General features: G+C 33.9%; 1 protein-coding gene across 44 annotated transcripts in view; it reads right to left on the bottom strand.

Annotated features, from left to right (window-relative positions):
* The window catches only part of LOC144973405 (uncharacterized), a 265,478-nt gene that overhangs the window by 95,381 nt on the left and 142,597 nt on the right, over positions 1-27,500 (bottom strand). For 16 of the 44 annotated variants that reach the window (XM_078915810.1, XM_078915828.1, XM_078915829.1 and 13 more), the window contains 6 exons: positions 18,285-18,368; positions 14,934-15,053; positions 14,254-14,510; positions 12,504-12,804; positions 9,575-9,616; positions 2,457-2,522 (listed from right to left, as the gene is read on the bottom strand). In XM_078915810.1, coding sequence (XP_078771936.1) covers positions 2,457-2,522; positions 9,575-9,616; positions 12,504-12,804; positions 14,254-14,510; positions 14,934-15,053; positions 18,285-18,368 — 870 coding nt within the window. The remainder of the gene's footprint in view (positions 1-2,456; positions 2,523-9,574; positions 9,617-12,503; positions 12,805-14,253; positions 14,511-14,933; positions 15,054-18,284; positions 18,369-27,500) is intronic. The other 28 variants (XM_078915814.1, XM_078915815.1, XM_078915819.1 and 25 more) reach the window with 5 other exon arrangements.

Below are 27,500 nucleotides of genomic sequence, written 5' to 3'. Positions count from 1 at the left end.
TATGACTTCCAAAATATAGTGATATATTTACACAAGCTGAAGGAACTTATTTGCAGGTCTGGTGACCCAAATTATTATTATGGGCTTATTGGTGTAATGGATAAATAATATACTCTCTAACCAAAGCATAAAATATTGTCCATTACAACAATGTTAAATCAGTGAGGCCCATAACTGCGTTAGGTTATCTGACCTGCTAAATATGTGCAAGTAGGTAATTAAGAATAATTAAAAATCCCCCTCCCCCCAAAAAAAACACACACAAAAAAACCAAAACAAACAAACAAACAAACAAAAAAACTTATTATTATCTTGTTTCTTTTATGAATTTGAAAAAAAAAAAACCCAACGTTTTAAAGCACTTTATTATTCAATCTACAAGCGCTAAGGAGATACAATAAGAAAGAAAGCATTGCTCTGTGATGTAATGGTCGAACGTCTGATCGGTTTCAGAATGTCTGAGGTCCGATCCCCAGGCGAGGCAGACTGATCTTTTGGAATGTTTTTATTTCATTGTGCTTTTCTTTCTTGCTTTGTCTGGCACCTTTCACATACACACCACTTGTTCTGATCTTTAAAATATTAATGTGTATGTTAACATTATTTAAAATTTGTGTATCTATGACATTTCAGAAAAAAAAAAAATAAATAAATAAAAAGTGGAAAAATCATGAAAGCAGAATTGTAAGCGGTGTAGTAAAGAAAAATAAAAAATCAGAAAGATTTTAGACAATCACCTCTCCTTATATGAAAATGAAAAAAGGGTGTATTGAGTAATATAAACACCGATGTCAAAGGTCAACAAGGGTGCACATTACATTGTTTTAGTGTGAGTTCACGTTAAAAATAGGAATCAATTTCTACAAAAAAGATATATATATATATATATATATATATATATATATATATATATATATATATATATATATATATATATATATATATATATATAAACAAATTGGAAGACGATAATAAGAGCGGAAATGAAATATTAATGTGTAAAATAGATCCCCCCCCCCCCCCCGAAAAAAAAATAAAGAAAAGCGGGGGGAAGAGAAAGTCAGTACTTAGGTGGTCTAGTAACAAAGTATGAGTAATCTTTCAGTGCTATTTGGCTCATGGAGCCGGAATTCATGCCAGTTTCTATACCGTGAAACAGACAATAGCAATTGTACTTTCCGACAAATCTAATAGAAACAGCTACCGAATAACGGCTGGGTGGACATGGGGGTCGGGAAAAAAAAACAAAAAAACTTGACTTCGTTCAGAATCGATCTCGGTTCCTTTGCGTGTGAAGTGAATGCTCTACCAACTGAGCTATCCTTCCCTCCCCCCATGGTAATTAAGCAAAAATCACAAATAATGTGAGACTATTCTATCGTGTTAATGAAATCACACATGGTGTCAACACAGGTACAATCAAAACAAAATACAATAGTTCAAAAGAGACTTATATGATCTAGAGTTAGGTTGATAAAACTAAAAACTACAAAATAAAATTACTAAGATATAAATAAATCAAAGGCAAGATTTAAACATATACACACATACACACGCGCGCGCACACAATACACACGCAGGCACGCACCCGCACACGAAAAAGCACCTCCAAAAACAGCACCCCTCTCCCTCTCAATCATTATTTTTAAACCAACAAAACACACACAAAGTCAAGCGAGACCCCCCCCCCCTCCCCCCTCCCCCCCCCCCCCCCCCCCCCCCCCCCCCCAAAAAAAAGAAAATAGAAAGAAAAGTCCAAATCAAAACAAAACCAACCCCACCCCCCCCCCCCCCCGCCCCAAAATGAAGACAAATAAAAAAAAAAAGAAAGAAAGAAAGAAAGAAAAGGAAAATACAAAAAAAAAAAAAAAAGAAAGAAAGAAAATAAATAAAATAAAATCCAAAACAAATGGGAAACATTATATAGATATTTCTTCTTTAAAAAAAAAAAAACTAATTTGTTTTGTTTCGTGTTTCGCAACAACAGCAAAAATGTCAAGAGGTTGGCAAGCTAGATAAATTGATCACGTGATTTGTACAAGCTGGGTTATCATGATCTTTATTAAAGTATGTATAAATACAAGGAAGCACAGAAAAACTGTTGAGTGGATGAGTTGGGGGAGGGGGAGGGGGGATAATAATACAGTAGAATCCGCATAAAGTCAACTTCTGGTTAAACTCAACACCTCTTGTTGTTACCAAAGTTTCGATACTTTTATCCAAGTGTGCTTCATTGATAATGGATAAAAGTCAACCTCGCTTAAAAAGTCAACCAATTTTTTGTTCTGGTCTGCGGTGTTGGCTTTATCAGGATTCCACTGTATGTAAACACCAAGTAAATCCCAATAAAATATTATTATGATAGCGCCACCAGTAGCAGTAGCAGTAGCAGTGGCGGTACGCGACAAGGGTAAAAGTGTAAGTGGCACGCCCATATTATTATTATTATTTCTTACCATCATCTATCAAGTTAGTTTTCCCAACTAACTTCATCCCGCTCAATTTTGGATAGGCTTCCGAGTCTGAAATCAATTTTTGTTCAATTGATTAGAGTGGATGCGATAAAAGAAAAAATGAATAAATTCTGATGGATTGTGATGGTGATGATGACGATTTGCTGAAATAAACCAGTTTTGTTTTGGCAAAGTGAAGATACAAGAGTTGCCAAATCATTATATCAGTTACACAAGTTTAGACAGTTTTTTAAAAATCAATGTTTTAACTTTTTAAAAATCAGGAACAAACAAACAAAAATCTTTTCCCAGATACACTGCTATCAAACTTATTTTAGAAAAAAAAAATCCAGATTAATATATTCAATTTATTACTTTCAATAAATATAAGTATTGGTAGTTATTTGAGTGTTGGATCTTTAATAATTTGAAACAGCGACATGTGTCGAAAATTGTCAAATTAACAATACATGTTGTTTATATAAATTTGAAAAATCCATCTATGCATGAAAAATTCACATAACATTTTAAGGTTTTTAAAGTCGTTAAGCTCTTAAACAACACGATACGACACGGTAATAAAAACTATTCTTGTCTCAGTTTTCTTGTATTAAAACTGTGAGAAGTTAGGAAATGAATATTTTTGCAATAGCATTAAAAAGAATATAACATAAACAAAATGACTGCATGCATGAAAAGCATTTATTTGTATATAATGATAGAAAATAAATATCTTTTGGGGAAAAATAATAAATACAAATCAATCCTATCCTCATCTGTTTCCTTTTTTTTCAGAAAGAAAATATTGTAAAATTCATTTGAAGTTTTGAAATGAGATTTATATTTGAGATGTGTTAAGACATCCATTATCAAAATATACACGTATTCACATCTGATACAACTTCACCTGTCTTTTTTTTTTTAAATAAATTCTTTAATGGTTTATTTTGTTGCAGTTATAAACCTGTTCCATATTCTTAAATTTTAAGTGTGTATTCACATTTCAAAAATAATGCAATAAGAAATAGACGTGTGTGTTGAAGGGGGGGGGGGTGTTGTAAAAATGAGAGTGGGGGTGGGGCTGCAATTCATAATTTGAACCAATGTTTGGAAAACCCCATTGCCGTCAGCCCAAAATGTCAAAATAAACATCTCTCTAAATTAAAGGGAAGCAAAGAGGCGAAGAAAAAAAATCATAAACACAAATTGCAATTATCGAGTTATTTCCCTTGTACTGAGTTGTCTTTTCGGTGTTGGAGATTTGATTTTTTAATGATTTTTCCCCCTCACAAGCGGTTTCTTTACACGGGAGGGGGAGGGGGGGGGGTTGGGTTGGAGTCCCGATAGCTCAGTTGGTAAAGCACTCGCTTCACAATCAAAGGGACCGAGATCGAGATCGTTTTCTGAACCCCCTGTCCACCCAGCCCTGATTGGGTAGCTGGGTCTGTTAGATCTGGCGGAAAGTACTTTGCGATATACTAGCGTCCCATCTAAAGGGTAGCAAGTGATTGCTATTGTCAGTTTCACGCTATTGAAACCGGGATAAACGTCGGATCCATGGGCATAAATGCTCTAAAGGACTACAATTAACGAGAAGTCTCATTTAAAAAAAAAAAATGCTTTAACCGTTTAAAAATGTTCATTCAAATCTGGTTCGTTCTGACATAATACCGAATCGAGGGGATGATGATGGGACACAAATACCCAAAAAGTAAAAGGGTTGGGGTTGGGGTGGGGGTGGGGGGAGATAATGGGGAGGGGAAAGAGGAATGAAATTTGTTTCTCCTCAAGATTGGTTTGTATCCGATTATGGTTATCATAATAATTGGTTTCATGAGAATAAAAACATTTCTTTAGACAATAAAAAAAAAAAAACACGCAAGTTATATTATTATGATATAATATAATAGTTTGTACATATGAGCACGACACGACCAGGGCTGCCAGATGGCCTGTTCCTAACTTCAAAAATGACCAAATAATGAGAACCTCAGGCAGCCAAACACTATTAACACCTTGACCCCCTTCAAAAACGCATCAGTTTTAAATTTTTTAAATCGTCTATACTAGATGGAAAACAATTTTTATTGAAAAAAAATGTTTAAAAAAAAAAAGAAATAATAAAATTATTAATAGAAACACGATTCTCTATGTGGTAGATTTTGGCAATTTCTTGGCTTAGCAAGAGACCATCTGGTGGCCCAAGACATAACAAATACTGCCTCGTACTGACAAAAAGCGATTTTAATTTTGGCCAGAAATCTTAAAATTCACATATCAATAAATTGTAGATTAAAATCCCCCCCCCCCCCTCCCCTTAAAAAACATGTCCAAGATATTTAAACTCCAGATATTTAATGTAGTATCTCAGGCAGGCAGACTCCATTGAAATCTAGGGTTTAAGTTGTGGATCATTTTTATTGATAGCCAGATATAATATGAAATATAAGTTTTCCAGCCAAATTATAAAAAAAAGTTGTAACGACAGTACGACATTATAATATAGCCATACAATACTGTATCACTAATTTTGTACTTTTTGTTTGTAAACTCTTTTTTTTTTAAATTTCAACATACCAAAACTAAAACATAGAAATACAATATTTAGTCAGCGCTAACTTACGATGTAATTACCATGCTCTGAGCGCTTTACAATAGTAATATTGGTTTATTACAAACAGCGACAAAATGACTGAAAGCGTAAATTATTGAGTTATAGATATAATATGACACTAGAATTATTCAATGATGATTATATTATACGATGATAGCGAATAGATAGTAATATTGTAACAATAGATTTAAAAAAGAAAATAAAATATAAAACAAACAACAACAAAAACGCAGCAACGATAAAAAAAGCCACATGAAAACAACCCCCCCCCCCCCCCCCACCTCAACTAAAAAAAAAACAAAAAAAAAAAAAAAAACAAGAATAAAATGAACAGGAATACAAACAAAATATAAACAAAAACAAGAAAGAAGAGCAACCCCCCCCCTTCCCAACACAAAATAACAAACAAACAAAACCAAAAACATAATAAATAAATAAATATAGAAATATAGAGAAGCAGTACCTAGTCTTTATATCATAATATTTAGAAATAAAGAAGAGGATAATGTTAAAGAAGGGATAGGAGAAATTACATGCATAGGATTAAGAAACCAGTTAATTGAATGTACTCTGAGAATACGCGTATTAAAAAATTTGAGCCAGAAAACTTGTCCTTCAAAATTTAAATCGATCGATTTTATTGACCATCAATATTAATTTGAAGGTCGTGTTTTTGGCCAAATTTTTAAATACGTGTCTTTACCAAGTACGGCGGTTAACTGTTTAAAGTATGTATTGTTGTTGATAAACGAATTGAAAATATTATTATAATATCTTTGTTTAAAAAAATGAAATCAAGCAATATCGTATTGGGCGATTCGACAGTAACAGTAAATCTAAGGCCGGCAGATGAATAATCTCCTGTATTCAAAAATGAATATTTAGGCTATATGAATAAATAAATAAATGGATAATTAACTCATATAATAAATAAATAAATAAACACAGGCTTGAAACAGAAAACAGAATGTGACCAACAGTCTCAAAACAGTATTGTTATGTCGGTGTGAACGTCCCGTTCTACGTGTTACGTGTTGCTGTTGGTCACGGACCCTTTGTAAAGCGCGTTGAGCAAGTTTATTGGATATTGCGCTATATAAAAGCTCAAGTGTCATTTTTTTAACGAGATGCGTGAAATTGGAATAACAGCTGAAAGTTGAAAAAGGTGAGTGACATAAAAATGGCTTCAATGGAGAGTGTGATTTCTATTTCTTACACCTCAAACAAACAAACAAACAAACAAACAAAAAAGCTCAACATGATTTCATTTTGAGAACACGTTGGGAAGAGGGTTTAAGGGATAAGAAATGTTGAGGATGTAAAGGAGTGGGAGAGGGATGGAGCGTCACTGTCACCGGGTACTTTAGACCAGTGCTTGTCAACCTTTTGTTGAAATCGTACACACTTTCAGCTTCTACTTAAAAGCTAGTATTATAGAACACGTTACAGCCCAGTTGTCACAATATACGAAAATCGTATCGATCTTAATAGGGGGAAATATAACTGATATCAAAATCAACTTAATGTGTATCCATTATATTATAGAAGGAACGAAATTGACGGCACTCAGCTCTTTGTTATTGATATTAGCCAGCCATTGTTTTGAGTAGTTCTCAATAAATACTATCAATCAAGACTATAAGCGTCAAGGTTACACACAGTTTTGTTGGCGGATTTTGTGAGTTTTTATTTGGCTAACGGCATAGCATCAATATGAAGTTGCTGTTGTAGAGTGACTATATTGGAAGGTTTTTTTTTATGCCATTATGTTACAAGGCTCTATCAAATCGGTAAACCCTTTTTAAAAATTTCGTACACCCAAGGGTGTGCAATACACCGTTTGAAAAGCACTGCCCAGAAAGTTGGAACCCTGTCATGTGAAAATAATGAATGTATTGAGTTTCTTATGCATGCCCTAAGGACCTGTTGTTATTGGGTGTATGGCATGTGTGAGCAGAAAGGGGAATGGTAGGGTTGGTGTTTGAAAATGGAATACATTATATTTTAAAATAACAACAAACAAAAAACAGTACTTGTAGTATCGTTTAGAGTCATGAGGCCCATGGAGCCACAGTTCATCCCGGCTCCTATAGCGTGAAACGGACAATGGGAATTGCTTGTTATCCTTAGGATAGGTTCCTAAGTCTTTGGCAAAGTAATTTCCGCTATATCTACCAGGACCAGCTACCCAATCACTGCTGGGTGGTCAAGGATGGGGGGGGGGGTAGATTATAATCTCCGGAGTAAAATGACATACGACTCATCATTTTCTGATTCTGAAAAAGCCATTATTTGCAACATGTTAACCTCTGACCTCTGACAAAGTTCAAATCATAGGGTTAAAGTTTAAAATGATTGGGAGGAAAAAAAATAAAATTTAAAAAAAAAGCAAAAACAAATCAAATTGCTTATGAATAAATGACTGAGGCCAAGAAAGTTTAACAACCCAAGAACCCCTATTTTTAAGACGACGTTAATTTTTGGGTGGAAAAAAGTGGGCAGTAGGCGGGTATATACGTGTACATATTTGAAGGTCTGACAACAGAACGCAAATTTTTTTATTTTTTTTTGGGTTGGTGCTTGAGAGTATTTCCAGTATACCAATGAGACCATTACAGCAATTTAGGTTATCAGACCTGCAAATAACTAACACAGTAACGGGTATAGAATAAATTATCACCATTACAAAACATGCACAATGATCAAACTTCTTATACTACAATATAACAACATTGTAGTCAAAGATGAAACAATTTTCTTTCAATATTTTTAAAGAACCGATGTGTACATATATGCAGGTCTGACACCCGAACTCACGTATGGGCCTAGTTCAACATTGTTGTAATGGACAATATTTTACGTCAGTCATTTCTTTATATTTCCATTACAACAATGAGCCCATAATGAATCGGGTTATCAGACCTGAAAATAAGTGCACGTCGGTTAAAACTGAATTTATATGTTTTCAAAGAAATAATAATATGCATTAATATTTTTTTAAAACTATTTTTTAAAATAATCATATTTATGAACGTAGGCATTATTTTTTTTTTCGTTTGTTTTTTTTTTTTTGTTTTTTTTTTTGGTTTTTTTTTTTTGTTTTTTAAAGCAACATACTGTGGTAGTCTGATACAAGGACAGATCTACATACAAATAAAGACCAGTATAACTGAAAAGAGTCTAATGTATCAATCATACGTGTACATAACAGCAGGTCTGATAACTGAACGCAATTGAATTCAATAGTCTGATGTCACGCCGCCCGGCAACGGCGGCCATCTTGGTTCTAAACAAAAATTATCTTTACTTTTTTTTTCTTCATGCTGGCTAGAACTTTTCATATGCCTTGTGATCAGAATGTGTAAAAGTCAAAACATGATCAAATTTATGGGGTTTTTTCCCCCTCTGGATACGCTTTTATGCTCGCCGTAGAAATATTTCATACGGGCGTCCGCCATTGTTCCCATAGTTTAGAGCCAGTGTTACTAAGTTACCATGCGTCATTAGGAAGGAAGTGACGTTACGACTATTGAATCCTATTAAGGGCTTGACTTAACATTGTTGTCATGGATAATACTTTGCGTGGAATTAAAGGGTAGTTTCCTTTACGACAATGAAGAGCCAATAACAATTTGAATTATCAGACCTGCAAATAGGTACACGTTGCTCTCTACCCATACTATTTCTGTCATGCAAACATCAGTGAATGCTATGGCTTTTCGAAGGACTGAGACATAAATTCGCAATATTTTTGTGTCCAATTAAGTCACAAAATCAAGAGCCGGAACAACCTATCATAAACATTTCCCTTAATCAAAATATTTAGTCTTTAAAGTGTTCAGATTACATATCACTACAATAACATAAAATATTGACGTCTTTGAGCATTGGTTATAGTTCAATTATTCAAATTAAGAAACAAAAGCAAAACAAACAAATCAGAAAAACAAAACAAAACAAACAAACAAAAACAAAAAAAGAGCAAAATAAAAAAAGACAAAAAAAAAAATAAATAAATAAAATAAAATAAAACAAAAATATAAATAAATACATTTTAAAAGAATAAAGATATACAACACATAAGTAAAACGAATTACCCAAAGAATATTTTTTAAAAAATATTTTAAAAAATAAAACAACAAACATAGAAACAACGACAAATTAAAAAGAAGAACTGAACATCATTTCCTACTCGCCCCCCCCCCCCTCCTTTTTTTTTTACCTCCGCAAAATTAAAAATAAATAAATTAAATTAAAATAAAACAAAAGCAGCGAATATTTTACACACATCGTTTATATTAAATATCGATATGATATGTTGATTAATTGTTTAGTTGCTAATACAGTGCAGCGTGTTTTCTATGTTTGGTTGTGAACACTATTATTTTATGTCTTTTTTGTGAGTGTTTGTTAAATTTTTTGTTGACTGATTTGCATACTATTATATTGAGAAGTGTGGACACGCGTGACGTCATTATTTCACCTGTTAATATTTCCGTATTCTTACCCTTAAACACCTGTATTTTAGCATCTTCCAAAATTCTTATCTCTGAAATTCAACAAGTGTGCAAAACTTTGAGATTAGAGCTGTAGAGGTGGGAAATACAATAATAATAATAATAATAATAATAATAATAATAATAATAATAATAATAATAATAATAATAATAATAATAATAATAATAATAATAATAATAATAATAATAGTAATAAAAATAACAATAATAACAATAATAAACTAAAACAACAAATAATAAACGGTTATGTTTGCTGGTTAACTTCAGATAAATAATCTTATAAATCAGTATCTTGTCAGGTAAAAGTAAACTCGAATCCCGGAATCAAAGGATTAATGAAAATTATAGATTTTACAAGCTAATGATTTCCAACTTTTTGAGCTTGGAACACAGCAGATAAATAAATAAATATAAATTAAAATATAAAAATAGTTTCAAAATATTTAGTCAGATGAAAACTGAAAACTGTGGCGGAAAAAATTTATCATCAGTTTGACATAAATCAAATTATCGTGCACTTTGAACATTTGATAAAATCAATTTTAACCAGGACTCTGGAAAAATAGGTATATAAAAATTTGGCCAGATTCGTCCTTCAAATATCGATCAATTTAAATGAACCTCATCTTGGGAAAAACTCTCAAACCTGGGACTTCGCGAAGTATCCCTCGAGTCTCAGGTTTGAGAGTTTTGCCAAGATGAGGATCGTTTAGATCGATCGATATTTGAAGGACGAGTTTTCTGGCCAAATGTTTAAATACCTGTTATTCAAGAATACGGCATTTTAACTGGTTAAAGGAATTAGGATAACAAAACCAGTTGTTGATAGAACAATCTGGTTTGGGTTTGTGTTTACTTGTAATTTAAAGTAAACAAAGTTTGAGGATGGGAAGAGGTGGATATGGATTTGAAAGAGGAACAACATCAGTAAATGATTCTGTGCTTGTGTGTGTGAGTGTGTGTGTGTGTGTGAGAGAGAGAGAGAGAGAGAGAGAGAGAGAGAGAGAGAGAGAGAGAGGAGAGAGAGAGAGAGAGAGAAGAGAGAGAGAGAGAGAGAGAGAGAGAGAGAGAGAGAAGAGAGAGAGAGAGAGAGAGAAAGAGAGAGAAAGAAAGAGAGAGAGAGAGAGAGAGAGAGAGAGAGAGAGTGTGGATAGGCATATTTTGATATTTTAGAATAACAATCTTATTTCAAATCACTTTGTTCAAACGCATTCATAAAACAAGATATTGAGTTTTGAATTAAAAAGGAAATAATTAAGAAATAACAGGAAAAAAAAGTATAAAAAGGTTCTGTGATCAAAGCAGTATGTATGCTAAGTTTGTAAATCGCATTATCATAATATAAAATTCGCCAATTGATTTGAATACACCCGCAATGGAATTGCTGAAGAACAAAGAATTTCCATGGTATAGATAAAATATAATACTAAAATTAGAAACATACAAGAGACACGTAATCATAGCAATCTTTAAAATTGGTCATTGCAACACCAAATTACAAGTCACTTTTGTCAAACGTTAACAAAATGTCATTTTCACACACAACAGCTATCTTATATAAACTGACAAGAAATAAAGTGAATAGGAAAGTGCCAGAAGACAACAGAGAATAATCACTTCGCTGCGGCGATGGGGGCTCGAACCCGTTACCTTACTGGTACGACAACTCCACCTCGCCGGGGAGATCGTGACTCTATCGTTTGAGCTATCCACGACCCCTTATATAAAATGCCAACTTTCGGATTTTTATTTTTATTGGACAATCAACATGAAAAGTAAGAAAAAATAGAATTATAGAATTGAAAACAGAATAAAAACCGAAATGATCTTAACACAAATTTTCGTTAAGATCGCCCAACACCTTACCCCCCTAAAACAATAGAAAGTTAACGAACCCTTTCCCCTAACCTAGACGATCGACCAACGACGAGGAAGGAAACCAGGATCTGTCCTCAGACGTCGCCACACGACGCCCGTGTTCCAAATTGGGGTCAAGTTATTAGCAGGGTAACGATTACCTTTTCTAAACCGATACGAACGACCAACGTCGAGGAAGAAAACCAGGATCTGTCCTCAGACGTGGTGTCCCGCGCAAAACTGCGCGGGACACCACGTTTGAGGACAGATCCTGGTTTTCTTCATCGACGTTCATTCGTCGATCGTATAGGTTTGGAAAACGTAATCGTTACCTTGCAAATAACTTGACTCCAATTTGAAACATCTGAACATACCAACCACCCTTAAATGCATACAGATTACGAAAAATATCACAACAAATAATACGTTATAACATTTTATCACTTCTTTTCTAAGAAAGATATTTAATGAGATACTACTTAAATTAAAAACAAAACAAACAAAAAAAAAAACATTTATTTTATATTCAGTCCGGACATCCATCTTACAGACACCAACGACCCTGGGGAGAGAGATACTAAAACAACGACAATGTCCAAATGTGACCCATCGACTCAGACTGGTAAGCTGTCGGTCGTATCAAATCGGTTTTACATGCTGAAAATTGAAGGCATACATACATACATACATACACACACATACACTTGATACTAAAATCTGCAAGAAGCTGTGGACTGTCAAAAGTAATGAACAGAAATGAATAATATAACAGTTTCAAAACAGAACCGAAAACCAAACACGGAACGTTTCGGGCGCAAAACCCTTCATCAGCCAATAAAAAAAAATTCAATGAAACATGGATACATTACTAAAAAAACAGATTGACGGCAACAAAACAAAACTAAGTTTTAATAATTTTCATACGTTTTAATTCACTTTTCCGCATCTCTTTTATCTCCAGCTTAAAACCAGGTTGACGCAGGGGGTTACAAATATAAAACGTTAAGTATTCAAACAAAATGACAGTGTTAAAAAATATATAATTTCAAAAAATATATTAACCTCTACTTTTCTGTAAGAGAGTGATGTATGGACTCTGCGTGGATGGGAGCCTGCTTTCATCGAGGCCTCCAGCATCACCGTTCATGTATCCGGCAGTGCTGTGGTTTATCGTTGTTGGTGCTGCTGATATCGATGCTGGGATCGTGGATGAGGAGGAGGAGGATGCTGTTGGTTGTGGTGGTTGTTTTGGTGGTGGTTGTTGTGGTTGGGATAGGAACACGGATGAGTCGGATGAGGAGTCCAGGAAGGAGTTTTTGGGGAGGGAGTCGGTAGAGTCTGTGTGGGCGTGCCAGGTCTTGTCCTGGGGGGTTGGAGGAAGGGGGGGGGGTGGAATAATGAAAGGGGGATAATTATTTAGTATAAATAGTATTTATAGATAGAATGCGCTTGGCCAAGGAGTTCACAACATTGCCATCCGGAAGTATAACGGACCAACACACAAACTCTGTGTAACCATGAACGTTTATAGTCAGGTTAATACAGTTTAGTGAGAACAACTCACAAACGCGGATGGCAAAAACAATAACAAAGACCCCATTGACGTCAACTGCATACTATCTATATGAATGAATGAATGAATTAGTGAATATGGCTGCGCTGTCTCTATGGACGCTTGCCATGAATATGTGTGTGTGTGTGTTACTTCGAGTGTGTCAGTCTGTTTCTAGTATCCAGTTGTTGTTTTTTAATACGGCATTTATATAGAGCAAAATTCACTAAACGTGCTCAAAGCGCTTTACAAGGGGTCCCTGACCAACAGCAACACGTAACATATAGAACGAGACATGACGCCTGTTAGGCGATATCACGATTTCTTTTTCAGTCAGAGAGAAACAACGCTGTTAACGACCTGTTACTCATCTTACACCTGAGTCATGAGAGAATGTGAGTAAAAAACTTTTCGAAGGACTCAACTATGCGCCGAGCGAGGCTCGAACTCTGGACCTTCCGATCCGAAAACGAGTGTCATACCACTAGACCACATAGCCGGAAATGAATGAATGAATGAATATGGCTGCGCTGCCTCTATGGACGCTTGCCATGAACGTGTACGTCACTTCGAGTGTGTCAATCTGTTTCTAGTATCCAGTTAGTAATTTGTTTCCACAAATTTCATTCCAGTGCAAGTGTTCTTAGCTTTTGAATGTCATCATGTGTGTATTTATATAGCACATGTTATGTTATAGGATAGTTGGATGGGTAGATGGATGGATGGATGGATGGATGGATGGAAAGGTAAGTGAATGGATGGATCGGCGAATGGTCAGATGGATTGGATTGATTGACGGATGACTGGATGGATGAGTGGAGAGACGGATTGACCGATGGATGGATGGAATGATGGATGAATGGATGGATTAATGGATAGATTATGGATTGGTGAATGAATGAATGAATGAATGAATGAATGAATAGATGGATGGATGGATGGATGACTGGCTGGATAGATAGATACATGGATGGGCGGATAGGTGTATGGATAAATGGATTGATGAATGAATAGAATGGATTGATGGATGGATGGATGGATGGATGGATGGATGGATGGATCGACATAGTTAAATAAATATAGAATGCACAAAGGTTTTGGAAGAATGAAAGAATGACAGATTAGGTGAAACGTTTAAACACCTTAGAAAAGTTTGAGAAGTTGGAGGGATGGATGGATGGATGGATCGACACAGTCAAATAAATATAGAATGGAAAAAGGTTTTTGAAGAATGAAAGATTGGGTGAAACGTTTAAACACCTTAGAAAAGTTTGAGAAGTGGGCGGAGCCAGGTTTATTCACGCCAGGCTTCTTGCTAGTATCCAATCTGACAGGTCTGTACTCCTTCTTCGTCCCGCTCAGGTTAGATCCTCCCGGTGCCCACACGCCTGGTATGTTTTTGAGGGAGCGTTCTGGAGGAGAATGGGCCGCCTCGCTGCCTTCGACGCGAGCTCGTCCCTCGCTGCCTTCTACTTTCGACCGAGCTGGCAGTGTCTGCGTGCCTTGTAGCCAAGAATCTGGGGTCGTTGGAGAAACGGATAGGAGAATGTAACAAAAAAAAAAGGGAGGAGCTACAAATATAACAATACAAGGACAAATCATCAAAAACAGCTTATTTCAAGCAGTGAGGATAAAAGGCAAAACAACAACAAAAATCAAAAACCAAAACATACAAATATTTCAGTTGCAAGACGTATAGGCAGATTCTTAGGATTATGGGACGTAAAAGAGCGAGGATGGATTATCTTTATGATGACCATCATAAATTTAGACTAGAAAATATGATGCCATCGCTCTGAAACCAGATCATTTACACATGTATATATTCAGTTCCGGAAGAGTGGTTTTACTACACTTCCAGTGAGATTGGAACCCGTTTTATGACATCACACTTTTGTTCCCTGTAAATAGAATATGGATTTTGCTTGTTCGACACTGACCTGATCTGTGGGAAGGAGGATATTCATTTCCGTGAAACTCGCTGGCAAATGGGGGGATGGTGGCAGAGCCGGAGTTTGGCCCATTTACTTGGTGGTGGGGATCGGATGGTTTGTTGCTTTCTGAATTGGAAAAATTAATTAATTAATTAATTAATAGTAGTTATAGTAGTAGTAGTAGTAGTAGTAGTAGTAGTAGTAGTAGTAGTAGTAGTAGTAGTAGTAGTAGTAGTAGTAGTAGTAGTAGTAGTAGTAGTAGTAGTAGTAGCAGTAGTATTAGTGGTAGTAGTAGTAGTATTAGTGGTAGTAGTAGTAGTAGTAGTAGTAGTAGTAGTAGTAGTAGTAGTAGTAGTAGTAGTAGTAGTAGTAGTAGTAGTAGTAGTAGTAGTAGTAGTAGTAGTAGTAGTAGTAGTATCAGCAGCAGCAGCAGCAGCAGTAGTAGTAGTAGTAGTAGTAGTAGTAGTAGTAGTAGTAGTAGTAGTAGTAGTAGTAGTAGTAGTAATAGCAGCATTAGTAGTAATAGTAGTAGTACTAGTAGTAGTAGTAGTAGTAGTATAGTGTAGTAGTAGTTTGTAGTAGTAGTAGTAGTAGTAGTAGTAGTAGTAGTAGTAGTAGTAGTAGTAGTAGTAGTAGTAGTAGTAGTAGTAGTAGTAGTAGTAGTAGTAGTAGTAGTAGTAGTAGTAGTAGTAGTAGTGTAGTAGTAGTAGTAGTGTAGTAGTAGAAGTTGTTGTTGTATTGTAGTTGTGAAGTTGTTATGTAGTAGTATGAGTAGTAGTAGTAGTAGTAGTAGTAGTAGTAGTAGTAGTATTAGTTGTTGTTGTAGTAGTAGTAGTAGTAGTAGTAGTAGTAGTAGTAGTAGTAGTAGTAGTAGTAGTAGTAGTTTGTGGTCTAGTGGTATGACGATCGCCTTCGAATCGGAAGGTCCTGGGTTTGAGTCCCGAGCGGCGCATAGTTAAGTCTTTGGAAAAGGCTCTTTACTCACATTCTCTCATCATACTCAGGTGTAAAATGTGTACCTGGCCGTTAGCAGCGTTGTCTCTCTCTGTCCGAAAAAAAATGTAATATCGCCTACCAGGCGTCATGTCTCGTCTTACATGTTAAGTGTTACTGTTGGCTAGGGACTCTTTATAAAGTGCTTTGAGTACGTTTAGTGGATATTGCGCTATACAAAAGCTCAAGGTTTTTTGGCAGTGCCTTATCGTGTTAAATCTACCATTCCTACTGGATCACATTCCACCCTATTGAAAACCAACCAAATAAACTCGTGGAATCCTTTCATCACCCGATTACAAATCTTCCAATAATTGGTCTATCTCAGTGTTATATTCCGTACTGCCAAAAACATGGACTAGTTGTTCATATTTCAAACTAAAAATAATTTTTTTTAAAAATTAAAGTTTTTTTTTTCCAATGCCCTTGATAGGGAGGCTGTGTGGCTAAAAATACCTAGATATATTATTAGACAGAAATTGATGGGATTTTGTTTTCTTGTTTGTTTGTTTGTTTGTTTTTATGGGGGAATGTCTGTGTTTTTTCTTTTCTTTTAATTTTTTAAAAAAAATGTTTCGGGGTTTGTTTGTTTTCTTTCTTTTTTTTTAATTTGGAAGGGGGGGTGGGGGGCATTTTCTGTTTTTATTCATTTCTCCCTTTTTAATATATTTTTTCTCAAAGAATATGCAATGTATGATGGACAATAAATCAGATTTGAAGTGAGAAAAAAATTCTGGCGATAGTGACATCTTCATTGCATAAATTTGAGAATTTTTGAAAAACCAAAGGTCATCTCATCTTAATTCACTGATTCTTGAAGTAAAAGGATTTTGGCGAAAATGAGATCTTCTTTATCTCAGTTTTATCATTCTTGACACGTTCAATACCATTTGAAATCATCCATAATAATATGTTGTCAGATTGAAACATTTATGGCCATAAATTACATCTTGGCAGTAGCGAATTCAGTATTTTTTAAACTACTTTAATCAAGGTTCATATTAATTCATTTACACTGACGGGAACTTATTTGCAGGTCTGATAACCCAATTTATCATGGTCTCATTGTTGTAATGGAAGTACTCTCAAACCAAAAAGAAAAAAAAAAAAAAAAAAAAGAAACTGTCCATCACAATAATGTTAAATCAAACCCATAATTCCGTTCATCAATTCTCAAACATGCAATTATGTGCACGTAGATTTATAAAATATATTAAGTTTTTAAAAAAAATTCTAACCAAAATGCAAAAAAGGTGCTAAGTGAGTGTTTGGCAATTATTGTAGTTTTCCATTTCGTCAGAGACCTTCAAGCCTGGAATAGCCATTAAAATATCAACAGGTAAACCGATTGAATTTACAGACTCACACCAACTGTTAACACCTTTTATTGTAGGGAACAAAACATCGTTTATTGAATCGTTAAGATGTACCCAATCTGGTTCATGTTACTTTTTGTTCTTATTCTTCTCTTATATTTCTTTTCTTACACTGTTATTTTACCTTTTATTCTATGTCCGTCTTCTTGGCAAAACTCATTTCTCCTCTTAAATGTCTTTCTTACACTGTTAGTTTATCTTTTGTTCTCTGTTCAACTTGTTGGCAAAACTCATTTCTTCCCTTAAATTTCGTTAACTTCCATTATTTTTTTTCCTTTTAATCCTTCATCGTTTGGTGGTTATTACGTTTCAAAATATCCTTTCCTTTTCTCACTTATGAATTTTGTAAAGTTTAAATTCTTCCCTTTGACAAAATCTTCATCTGAGTACGTAACACTCGTCTGTACAGCGTGACAAACTCTTCATCTGAGTACATAACATTCGTCTGTACAGCGTGACAAATTTTCATCTGAGTACGTAACATTCGTCTGTACAGAGTGACAAACTCTTCATCTGAGTACATAACATTCGTCTGTACAGAGTGACAAACTCTTCATCTGAGTACATAACAGTCGTCTGTACAGAGTGACAAACTCTTCATCTGAGGACGTAATATCGTCTGTACAGCGTGACAAACTCTTCATCCGAGTACATAACATTCGTCTGTACAGTGTGACAAACTCTTCATCTGAGTGCGTAACATTCGGGTACTGTACAGCATGACAAAATCTTTATCTGATTATGTAACATTCGTCTGTACAGTGTGACAAACTCTTCATCTGAGTGCGTAACATTCGGGTACTGTACAGCATGACAAACTTTTCATCTGATTATGTAACATTCGTCTGTACAGCGTGACAAACTCTTCATCTGAGTGCGTAACATTCGGGTACTGTACAACGTGACAAAATCTTCATCTAATTACATAACATTCGGCTGCCCACTATGAGAAGTCGAGAACCCCACCTAGAACGACTGTTTTACTTACCAATCTGTGGATAATATGAGGACTGGGAAGACCTGAGATGAGACAGAGTAGCCGAAGAGTAGGAATTGTCCAATCCGTCCACTACTGAGAGAAAAAGAAAAAAAGATTTAAAAATCAAGGTCAATGATAAATGGTACATTCTACTTTTTACAAACAAGATACAAAAGTTAAATGTAAAACAAACAAAAAAGTAAAAAAACAGAAGAAAAAAAACAGACAAATAAAAGAATGATGTTCTGAAATCAGTCTCTCGTCGAAATATTGAACTGACAAGGTCCTGGTTAATTTTGATTGTAAATTCTTTTTTTTTTTTAAGTAGTGGAGACATAAATTATGTATTTCTGATTAAATATGAGAAGAAAATAGATTATAAATCGTGTTCACGAGGCTTAACATTATGTATTGGTGTAATGAATATATTATAATATATATATAATAATAATAATAATAATAATAATAATAATAATAATAATAATAATAATAATAATAATAATAATAATAATAATAATAATAATAATAATAATAATAATAATAATAATAATAATAATAATAATAATAATAATAATAATAATAATAATAATAATAATAATAATAATAATAATAATAATAATAATAATAATAAATAATAATAATAATAATAATAATAATAATAATAAAATAATAATAATAATAATAATAATAAATAACGATATACATATAATAAAGGGGGAAAAGAGGAAAATGAAAAGAGTGAATCTTATATAAATTGTAACATTTGTAAAAAGGTTAAATATACCTCTTTACCGTATAACATTATGAATGAAATTCTAATCTGTTGACACAAACGTACGTTTTATACCCTGGAGTAAATATTTTATTACAGAGATGCATAACACAGAGAACACATTCAAATCGAGTCACATCATCTTATCTTTATCTGATGGGTTTAATGAATCAAAACAACAGGGGACGTAATTCAAGGCATTATCTAGTTATTATAATCAGAATTCAAGGATGCCGAATCAAATCAACATTACAGCATATCAACATTAACATTAGGGCATATCAGCATCAACATTAGATCATATCAACATCAACATTAGAGCATAACAAAATCAACATCAGCTTCATAATCATTAGTGTGGGGCTGTGAGGGAGGGGAGGGGGGAGAGAGAGAGAGAGAGCAGGATGCTTGGGTAAAGTCGGACAAAGCATTGAGAACAAAGCATTCAAGAGGCAAAAACATCGCAACATGTGATCATAACATTTCATTTTTTAATGCACTTATAAAAACATGAACAAAAAATATTGTAAGAACTGAGAGCTATGACTCAGTCTACTAAATTTGTATATAATATCTGTCCATTAGATTTAGAAGTCAACTGATAATGAAATTAAATGAGATAAGTAGATGATCCAATGACAGTGAGATTTGGGTAATTGGTTTATGGATGCAGGGATAACGTGCAAGTAGCCGGCGACGCTGTGGTTATCGCTAGAAGCCGTGGACTAACATTTTTGAAAACAACTTAAAAATAGGGTAAACTACTAATCACGTAACGTTTCGGGCTTTAACCCCTTCTATAGCACAATAAAAAAAACAGTTGAAAAAGTCATAGTACCTGAATCCAGGTTTCTGATCGTTCGGTGGAATTAATCCTATTACGTATATAATAACAGTTTTTAAAAAAATGTTTCTTGATGTTGGCAGAGAAAGGGATTTGAGTCCGAAACATTCCATGCTGAACACTCTGTTTTTCTTTGAAGCTGTTGTACTCATTTTTATTAACAACATTTTTCTTGCTAGAGAGTCAGCGTTTGGATGCAATGATTAATCCGACAGCAGCCAGCGTATTTCAAAATTGTATTTATCATTCTTTCATAAAGCAATGGGAGCTGTCTGAGTCCTGGGAAGTGTAATAATACTAGCAAAAATGTGAAAATAAAATTTAAAAAGCTTCGGATACAAAATATGGACGTTTCGGGTACAACCCTTCGCCAACAAAACAATAAAACAAAGGGTCGTGATTCTTTTGCATGTTTAATAAGTGTGTATTATTTATTTGAATGTCACTTGTCACATACTTCAAACCAGAGGATCTCATAGATATATAAGATTATTAAAAAGAATAGACAAAGATGTCGGAGTCAGTCGTCTTACTTTATTAACAAAAAAAAAGGTGGGAGATATTTGTAAATGGTAAATAATAGCAACAAAGTATGGAATTCTTCTGTCATGAAGACAATTTATTTACTTTGTTTTGTAATAGCCACCGACAGTATCCAGCAAGTTTATTTGACAAAGAATAAGGAAAATATTTTTAACAGTAAACAAAACGAACAAAGCAAGACAGAAACTCTATTATGTGTGTTTGGGTGTGTGTGCGTGTGTGTGTGTGTGTGCGTGTGTGTGTTTCTGAGTGTTCAGTGTTAGGATTAGGGTACCAGAAATCCAGATTGCGTTCAACATGCCATGCCAGGTTCTATGAAAATTACCTGTATTTTATATTCTTCTATTCTTCTGTACTCACGACTTACAGATGAGTGAGGAAGATAAGAGAGCTATCATTATCATTATACATATAATCTGATTCTCCGTGTATGATATTATTTTGTAAGGAGAAAAAGAAACAATGGTTTAAATGAGGTATAATAGAAACCTCGTATTGGGTCACACCCCCACACTAAACAAATATTTTTTATAAACATTTCCTGGAACAAACTAAAAAAAAAAAAAAAAGGTAATAAAAGTTATTACTTTAATCAAAAGAATTTCATTTTATTTTAAAACCAACAAAAATAATTTTTAAAAATAAAATAAACTAAAAACAAATAAACATTTAAGCAAGCCCGTCCACATTCATCCAGTACAGTTTGAATTTCTTTTATTGCCCAAATTGAATACACTCTTTTTACTCTTCTTATTTTACATCAAAGTGAGGAAGGAATTAACTGTTTGTTCTTTTAAAAATCTGCTAGTTTCCTGTGTATTTAAAATTGAGTAGGTAGAGTGATGGGGGACAAAAGTGTAATGTCAAAAAAACTGGTTCCAACCTCACTGGAAGTGTAAAACCACTCTTCCCGAGGGCAAGTGTTATTGATCTTCTGGTTTTAGAGTGATGGCATCCATCGTCCCAAAATCCTTATAATCTGCCTATACATCTGGTACTAACGTAGTTTTGCCACCTTCTGATTCAATATGTAACCTATTCATTATTCGTCCTCCGAACAGCTGGTTACATGAACACTTCCAAGGATTTTGGAACCGGAAAAAAAATTCAGGTTTGGCGTCACGACTTTCCTGCCCTATTGTGCCTAGATCTTAAATAATATGAGAGCAAGTCAAGCCTCGTGTTGGCGTGTGTCACTCTACTTTTCTTTTCTCTCTCTCTTTTTTTCTTCTTCACCTCTATAAATCCTTTTTAAACTAAACCGTTTCCCTATAAAATTAATAGCTAAGAGACTAGAACGACTACATCAGGTGAGCAGAACACCTCGAGTTTTAATGACGGTATCTGGCACGGAATTCTTGTGGGAATTACACTTCCGCTGAATGGATGAGCGAAAGAAATTAAAATCAGCACTCGGAGAAGAAGAAAAAAAGGAGGGAAACGAATATAATATGAAGACAAACGTGGACAGGGCTACCAATTAGGCTTTTACAATGCCAAATTATCAAAATGAAAAGTTTGACATGGCTAATTGAGCCAGTTAAGATTTGATGATAAGCGTGAATGACACAGTACAGTACCAGTCAAAGTAAATGGAACAACACAAGAAAAAGAAAAAAAAAATTCAGTTTTCCTCAACTGGAGATCGAATTTCCGACTACTGATCTGCGGATTGGAGGTCTCTGGTTCGATCCCCAGTCGATGAAGCTGATTTTTGGGATTCGTTTTTGTTATATATTTCTCTCTGCTTTATCAGGCACTGTTTCATATCTTTATCTTACACCAGTGCCTGCTCCCTGCCTTATTTGTCAATTTGATATCGGTAAATTTAACTAAGATAAACGAGGTCAAAACTAGACAATTCCAGCGTTACCATTTCTGCCGTTTTATTAAAGACCACAGTAGGATGCTATTTGGTTAACATTACATACACTGTGTTTCTTTAAACAATGGCAGGAGTCACATTAACTAACTTAACTTTTCACTCCATCTAAAATATTGACGTTATTACATAATTTCTTGCTTTGTCTGGCACCTTTCATAAACACTTGTTCAGTTCTTTATATTACACCGGTGCCTGCTCCTTAATTCCTTAATAATTGATATAATTAAAGCTATTTGGCATGGGAATATTGGGTTTGGCATTTTAGTAATTATTTGTAACTTGTTCGGCATTCTTTGCTAAAGAAATCTGGCAACACTGTGTGTGTATAGACGTATATCTTACAAACTTAATGAATCATCCCGTAATTTTTAAAAAACATTTTTTTTGCCTTTTGGTGGCCGCAGTCTGGTTTGCATCGCAGAGGAGATGAAAGGGAAAATGGATTCCATTCTCTATTAAATGTTCCAGTCTTTTATTTAATTCTCAAATACTTCTGTGTCTAAATCGGTGCAAAGTGATGCATTCACAAACTTGGCGATGAACTTTATGGACAAATCCACCTTCAAGCCCATATGGCTTATTTCAAATTAAATTATTTTAAAACATACCTATTTCATTTTTTTGAATGAATAGTTGCTTTTCTAAAAATAAAAATTGTTAATATAAATACAGAGAAAACACTTTACTCAGTTGGTACAATAAAACTACCCATAAAACCATTCTTTATACTATCATTAATTTACTGTATCAAATAACCACTAAACAACCCAACAAATATTTTATTTAAAGATACAAATTCAAAATTAAATCAAATTCCTATTTCATTTATTGGTTATTTGTGTTTATTTTTTTATTTATTTTTTTGTTTCTTTGGGGTTTTTTGTTTTGTTTTTGTTTTTGTTCTTTTGGGGTTGTTTTTGTTTTGTTTGTTTGTTTGAAAGAACATTTTAAAAAGGAATTTTAATATGAGCATTTAGTCCAAAGCTACCCCTAAAAGCTGTTTAACTATTTTTATGCTATTATAATTTTATTGAAAAACAAACAAACAAAAGTGACAAAACAACAACAACAACAACAAGAGAAAAGAAAACAGACACAACAAAGAGCAAAACAATTTGTAACAATCACATGCAATAAATGAATAATAAATGAATAAGAAATAGACATAAAAAAAACACATGTTCAACAATCACCTACTGACCTACAAACACGGATATTTCTTGCCAGAGGCATCATCACCCTTCGGTAATTCGATACAGCCAAACTACTTCACTAGCACGACGTGCCTAATCTGGTAACCGTCTAAACACGAACATCTCTAAATGTCAAGTAGAAATCTCTTGGACCAGAAAAAAAAAATCAACAAATAAACAAAACACTCCTTATCACCCCCTTACTAACCCCAAGAAAACAAAACAAAACAAAACAAAAAGAAAACCCTGCCCTCTTACAAGCTCACCTGACGACATGCTCACTATAAATAAATATAAATTTGGGAATATGCATCGGCGTGCATGATTTATCGTTATAACACACTCTTTCCCTATTTCTAAAAAAAAAATTAAAAATCTACACAACGCAGCAGAAAACAAAAACAAAGGCAACAACAACAGTATAAATATTAACCAAAAAATAAAACGAAAAAAAAGAACAACAACAAATACAAATTGACATATTAATCTGACATACACATCATTACTAAATATAACAAAAAAGACACATACACAAGCATTGCATACGCACAGACACACAATAACTACAAAAGGATATAAATATGCTCATTGAATAAATATATCTTTATATCATAGTATATAATATTATTATGACCACTATTTACAGATTTCGTTTTAAACCCAATGAAATGATCACAAGGATTACTGATGTTTTTAAATCAAAAGTCCTCACAACAAACACATTACTTCTATTTTTCCAAATTACCTATTCCAAGTTTGTTACAACTAATTTACCGACCAAACGTTAGATTTTCCTATGTAACTTTATCATTTTTCAAGTTACCTATTTCAAATTTATTATAACAAATTTGCCTACCAAAACGTTAGATTTTCCTAAGTGACTTTATCATATTCCAAATTACCTATTTCAAATTTTTTACAACAAATTTGCCTACCAAACGTTAGATTTTCTTATGTGATCTTAAACTTATCATTCGTAAAATATTGGTAGATGCTACACCTGAACTTATTTCACCACTCAGAAAATTGATTGCTTATCGTTTTCTTAAATGATTTCCTAACCATTTTAACAGGTTTAGAGGACACTTGTATATTTATCAAGATGGGAATCAAACATAGGCATATGGTATTCATCATTTTATATTATCTTCCTTACTTTCGGTCGACGTGTACATATAATATGCGCAGGTCTGACATCTCAACCCACTTATGGGCCCAGTTTAACATTGTTGTAATGGACAATATTTTACGTCATTTCTTGAGATTTCTATTACAACAATGACCCCATGATGAACTGCAAATTGTTTGTTTTGTTTTTTTGATTTTGTTTTTCGTTTCGTATGTTTCTTTTTCTTTAAAAAATATTGTTTTTGCTTTGTTTTTTCAAATTCTATATCATTCATTATTCTGAAGACTTTATATATAGACAAAGATTGGACAATCAAATTACGATGTAGAGGTAATGCCCAAATAATATATATTGTATCAAAATGGTAGTACCTTATACTTAAAACTGATACTTCACGGAAGTCCCAGGTTTGAGAGTTGTTTTTTTTACAATATAAGAGTCATTTTAAAAGATCGATATTTGAAAAACAAGACTTCAGGCCAAAGTGACAAATTGGGGAGCAGGCACCGGTGTAAGATAAAGATCTGAAAAAGTGGGTATGAAACGGTGCCAGTTAAAACCAGAAAGAAAAATAAATAATTTAAAAAAAAAAAAGAAGAAAAAAAACATTGACTTCCCAGTCAAGGACAACTGCTATTATTTTGGTATGTATTTATTTTTTCATGTATTATTCTTGCTTGTTTTGTATGACACTGTTTCATGCATACTTTTCCAGATCTATCTCTGACCAAAATTTAAAACCATGTTGTTCCGAGAAAACGACATTGTAGCAGGTAAAACATTTTTCCTAAAACTAAAAACATTTTTTAAAAGAGATTAAAATTCAAAACTTTGCCAGATTAGGAAAAAATATTCCTCAGGGCGTTAAAATTTGCGTGAAATAATTTTACGGGTATTTAACCTAATGAGTATAACACACATCGATTGGGGGAAATTTATCAAGAGTGTTATTATTGGGCGTAAAATTGTATATTTCAAAAATCCATTCAGGTAGACGTAATAGATGAAGAATATCAGTATCATCTGGTCTTTGAATGAATTTCAATAATAATTTCGCTTTGAGATGATTGAACTGCTAAACTCTGGTAAAATACTTTCGTTAAAAATACAATTTGGCCAGAAAACTTGTTTCTTCAAATCTCAGTTGATTTAGAGTCCAGTTATGTACGGCCGTATTTTTAAAAAACTGGCCAGAAAACTTTTCTCTTCAAATCTCAGTTGATAAGTCCAGTTATGTACGGCCGTATTGAAAAGATTTGGCCAGAAAACACGTCCTTCAAATCCCGATCGATTAAAACGACCTTCATCTTGGCAAAAACAATCTCAAACCTCGGACCTTGCAAGTCCCAAGTTCCAGAGATTTTGGCAATATGAGGGTAATTTTCATCAAATGATATTTGAAGGCCCAGTTATCTGGGCAAAATTTTAAATACGTGTTTTTTTCCAGAGCACCACAGTGTAAATAAATTAGGCGACTTAAATCCTAACTTTTTAAAAGTCTATTTAAAACAAAATAATTTTTAAAAACAAGCCAGGTAAGCATTACTAATTTTCAAACTACGTGGGCTAAATTTTGTTTTCTTTCGTTTCCTTCCTAAATTTTAAAAATTCTTATTTAATTATTCACGTCCTACCTTACAATCTTAAAATTGAATTCTTTGCTGGTCGAAGACAAAGAGGGAAAACAAAACGAGAAACAGAAAAAAAAAGAAAAGAAAAAGAAGGGAAAGTAAGAAACTTCTTACGTGAATGATAAGTTTGGTTTGAGTTTTGAACGTGAAAATTTCGATGGGGGGGGGGGGGGGGGGGTGCTGGAAGTTGAAAAATTAAAAAGAAAAAAAAAAACAGGGCAAAAACAAACAAAATACAAAGTAAAACTGCCTAGTGATCCAGTCTGGTGATTAACCCCAGGATGACATTGGCACCGGTCGACTCAGGTAGGAAATATGCAGGTAGAACAGACAAGACAGGGGCATCTGGTCTGCATCATGAGAAGAATTTTATAGACTTACAACTACTACTATCTACTACGTACTACTGTCTTAGATTGCGATGGAACCTCGTGCCATAGCCTTATTATTGCCGGCCGTGCATGGACGAAACATTTTATTCTCAAAAAATAAATAAATGTAGCCTGAAAGCTTAGATGTCAAATAAATGTAACCCATCCCTGCTGAATTGTATCATGTCGATGTGATCAAAATGCTGACAGATTGGATTTATAGCCAAAATTAACACGCTCTGAAGAAAAAAAAACATTAAAAACTTTTTTGGCCAGAAAACTTGTCTTTCAACTTATAGATCGATAAAAATGACCCTTATCTTGTCCAAAACTGTCAAACCCGGGACTTCAATGAAGTTTCAGGGAAATCAAATCCAAGATTTGACAGTTTTGTAGGACAATTGTTTGGAAATTAAAGACTGCTACATCATAATATGAACAAAGTATGACAGATAATTACATAGTCGGGAGGACTATGCCGTCAAATTTTGTGCTTTCAGAGCAGGCACTGGTGCAAGATTATGCTCTGAATTATGGTCCTTGTGCAGAAATGTTTCTCTTAGTTGTAATTTCTATAAGATCTCTCTGAAACTGTTGTATCATACAACCCTTTTTTAAGATTATAAAAGTTATGCTTACCTCTATCAGATATTTCTCAATCTGATGCAACATACAACCTTTTTTAAGACTATGAAAGTTATGTTTACCTCAATCAGATTTATAAGATTAAAAGTTGATGTTTACATCAAAAGTTCTCTTTTTGAGACTAGTGAGATGACAATTTAAATGACATTAATTTATTTATCTTTTAATGACAGAGACTCTACCTTAGGGGACTCAAACTTTCCGTGTACTAT

This window comes from Berghia stephanieae, chromosome 5, assembly GCF_034508935.2.
Source record: "Berghia stephanieae isolate SIO BIC M18660-M18661 chromosome 5, UCSD_Bste_1.3, whole genome shotgun sequence".
NCBI lineage: Eukaryota > Metazoa > Mollusca > Gastropoda > Nudibranchia > Aeolidiidae > Berghia > Berghia stephanieae.
The sequence above is the reverse complement of the archived record's forward strand: the minus strand, read 5'-3'. Positions and strand labels throughout refer to the sequence as shown.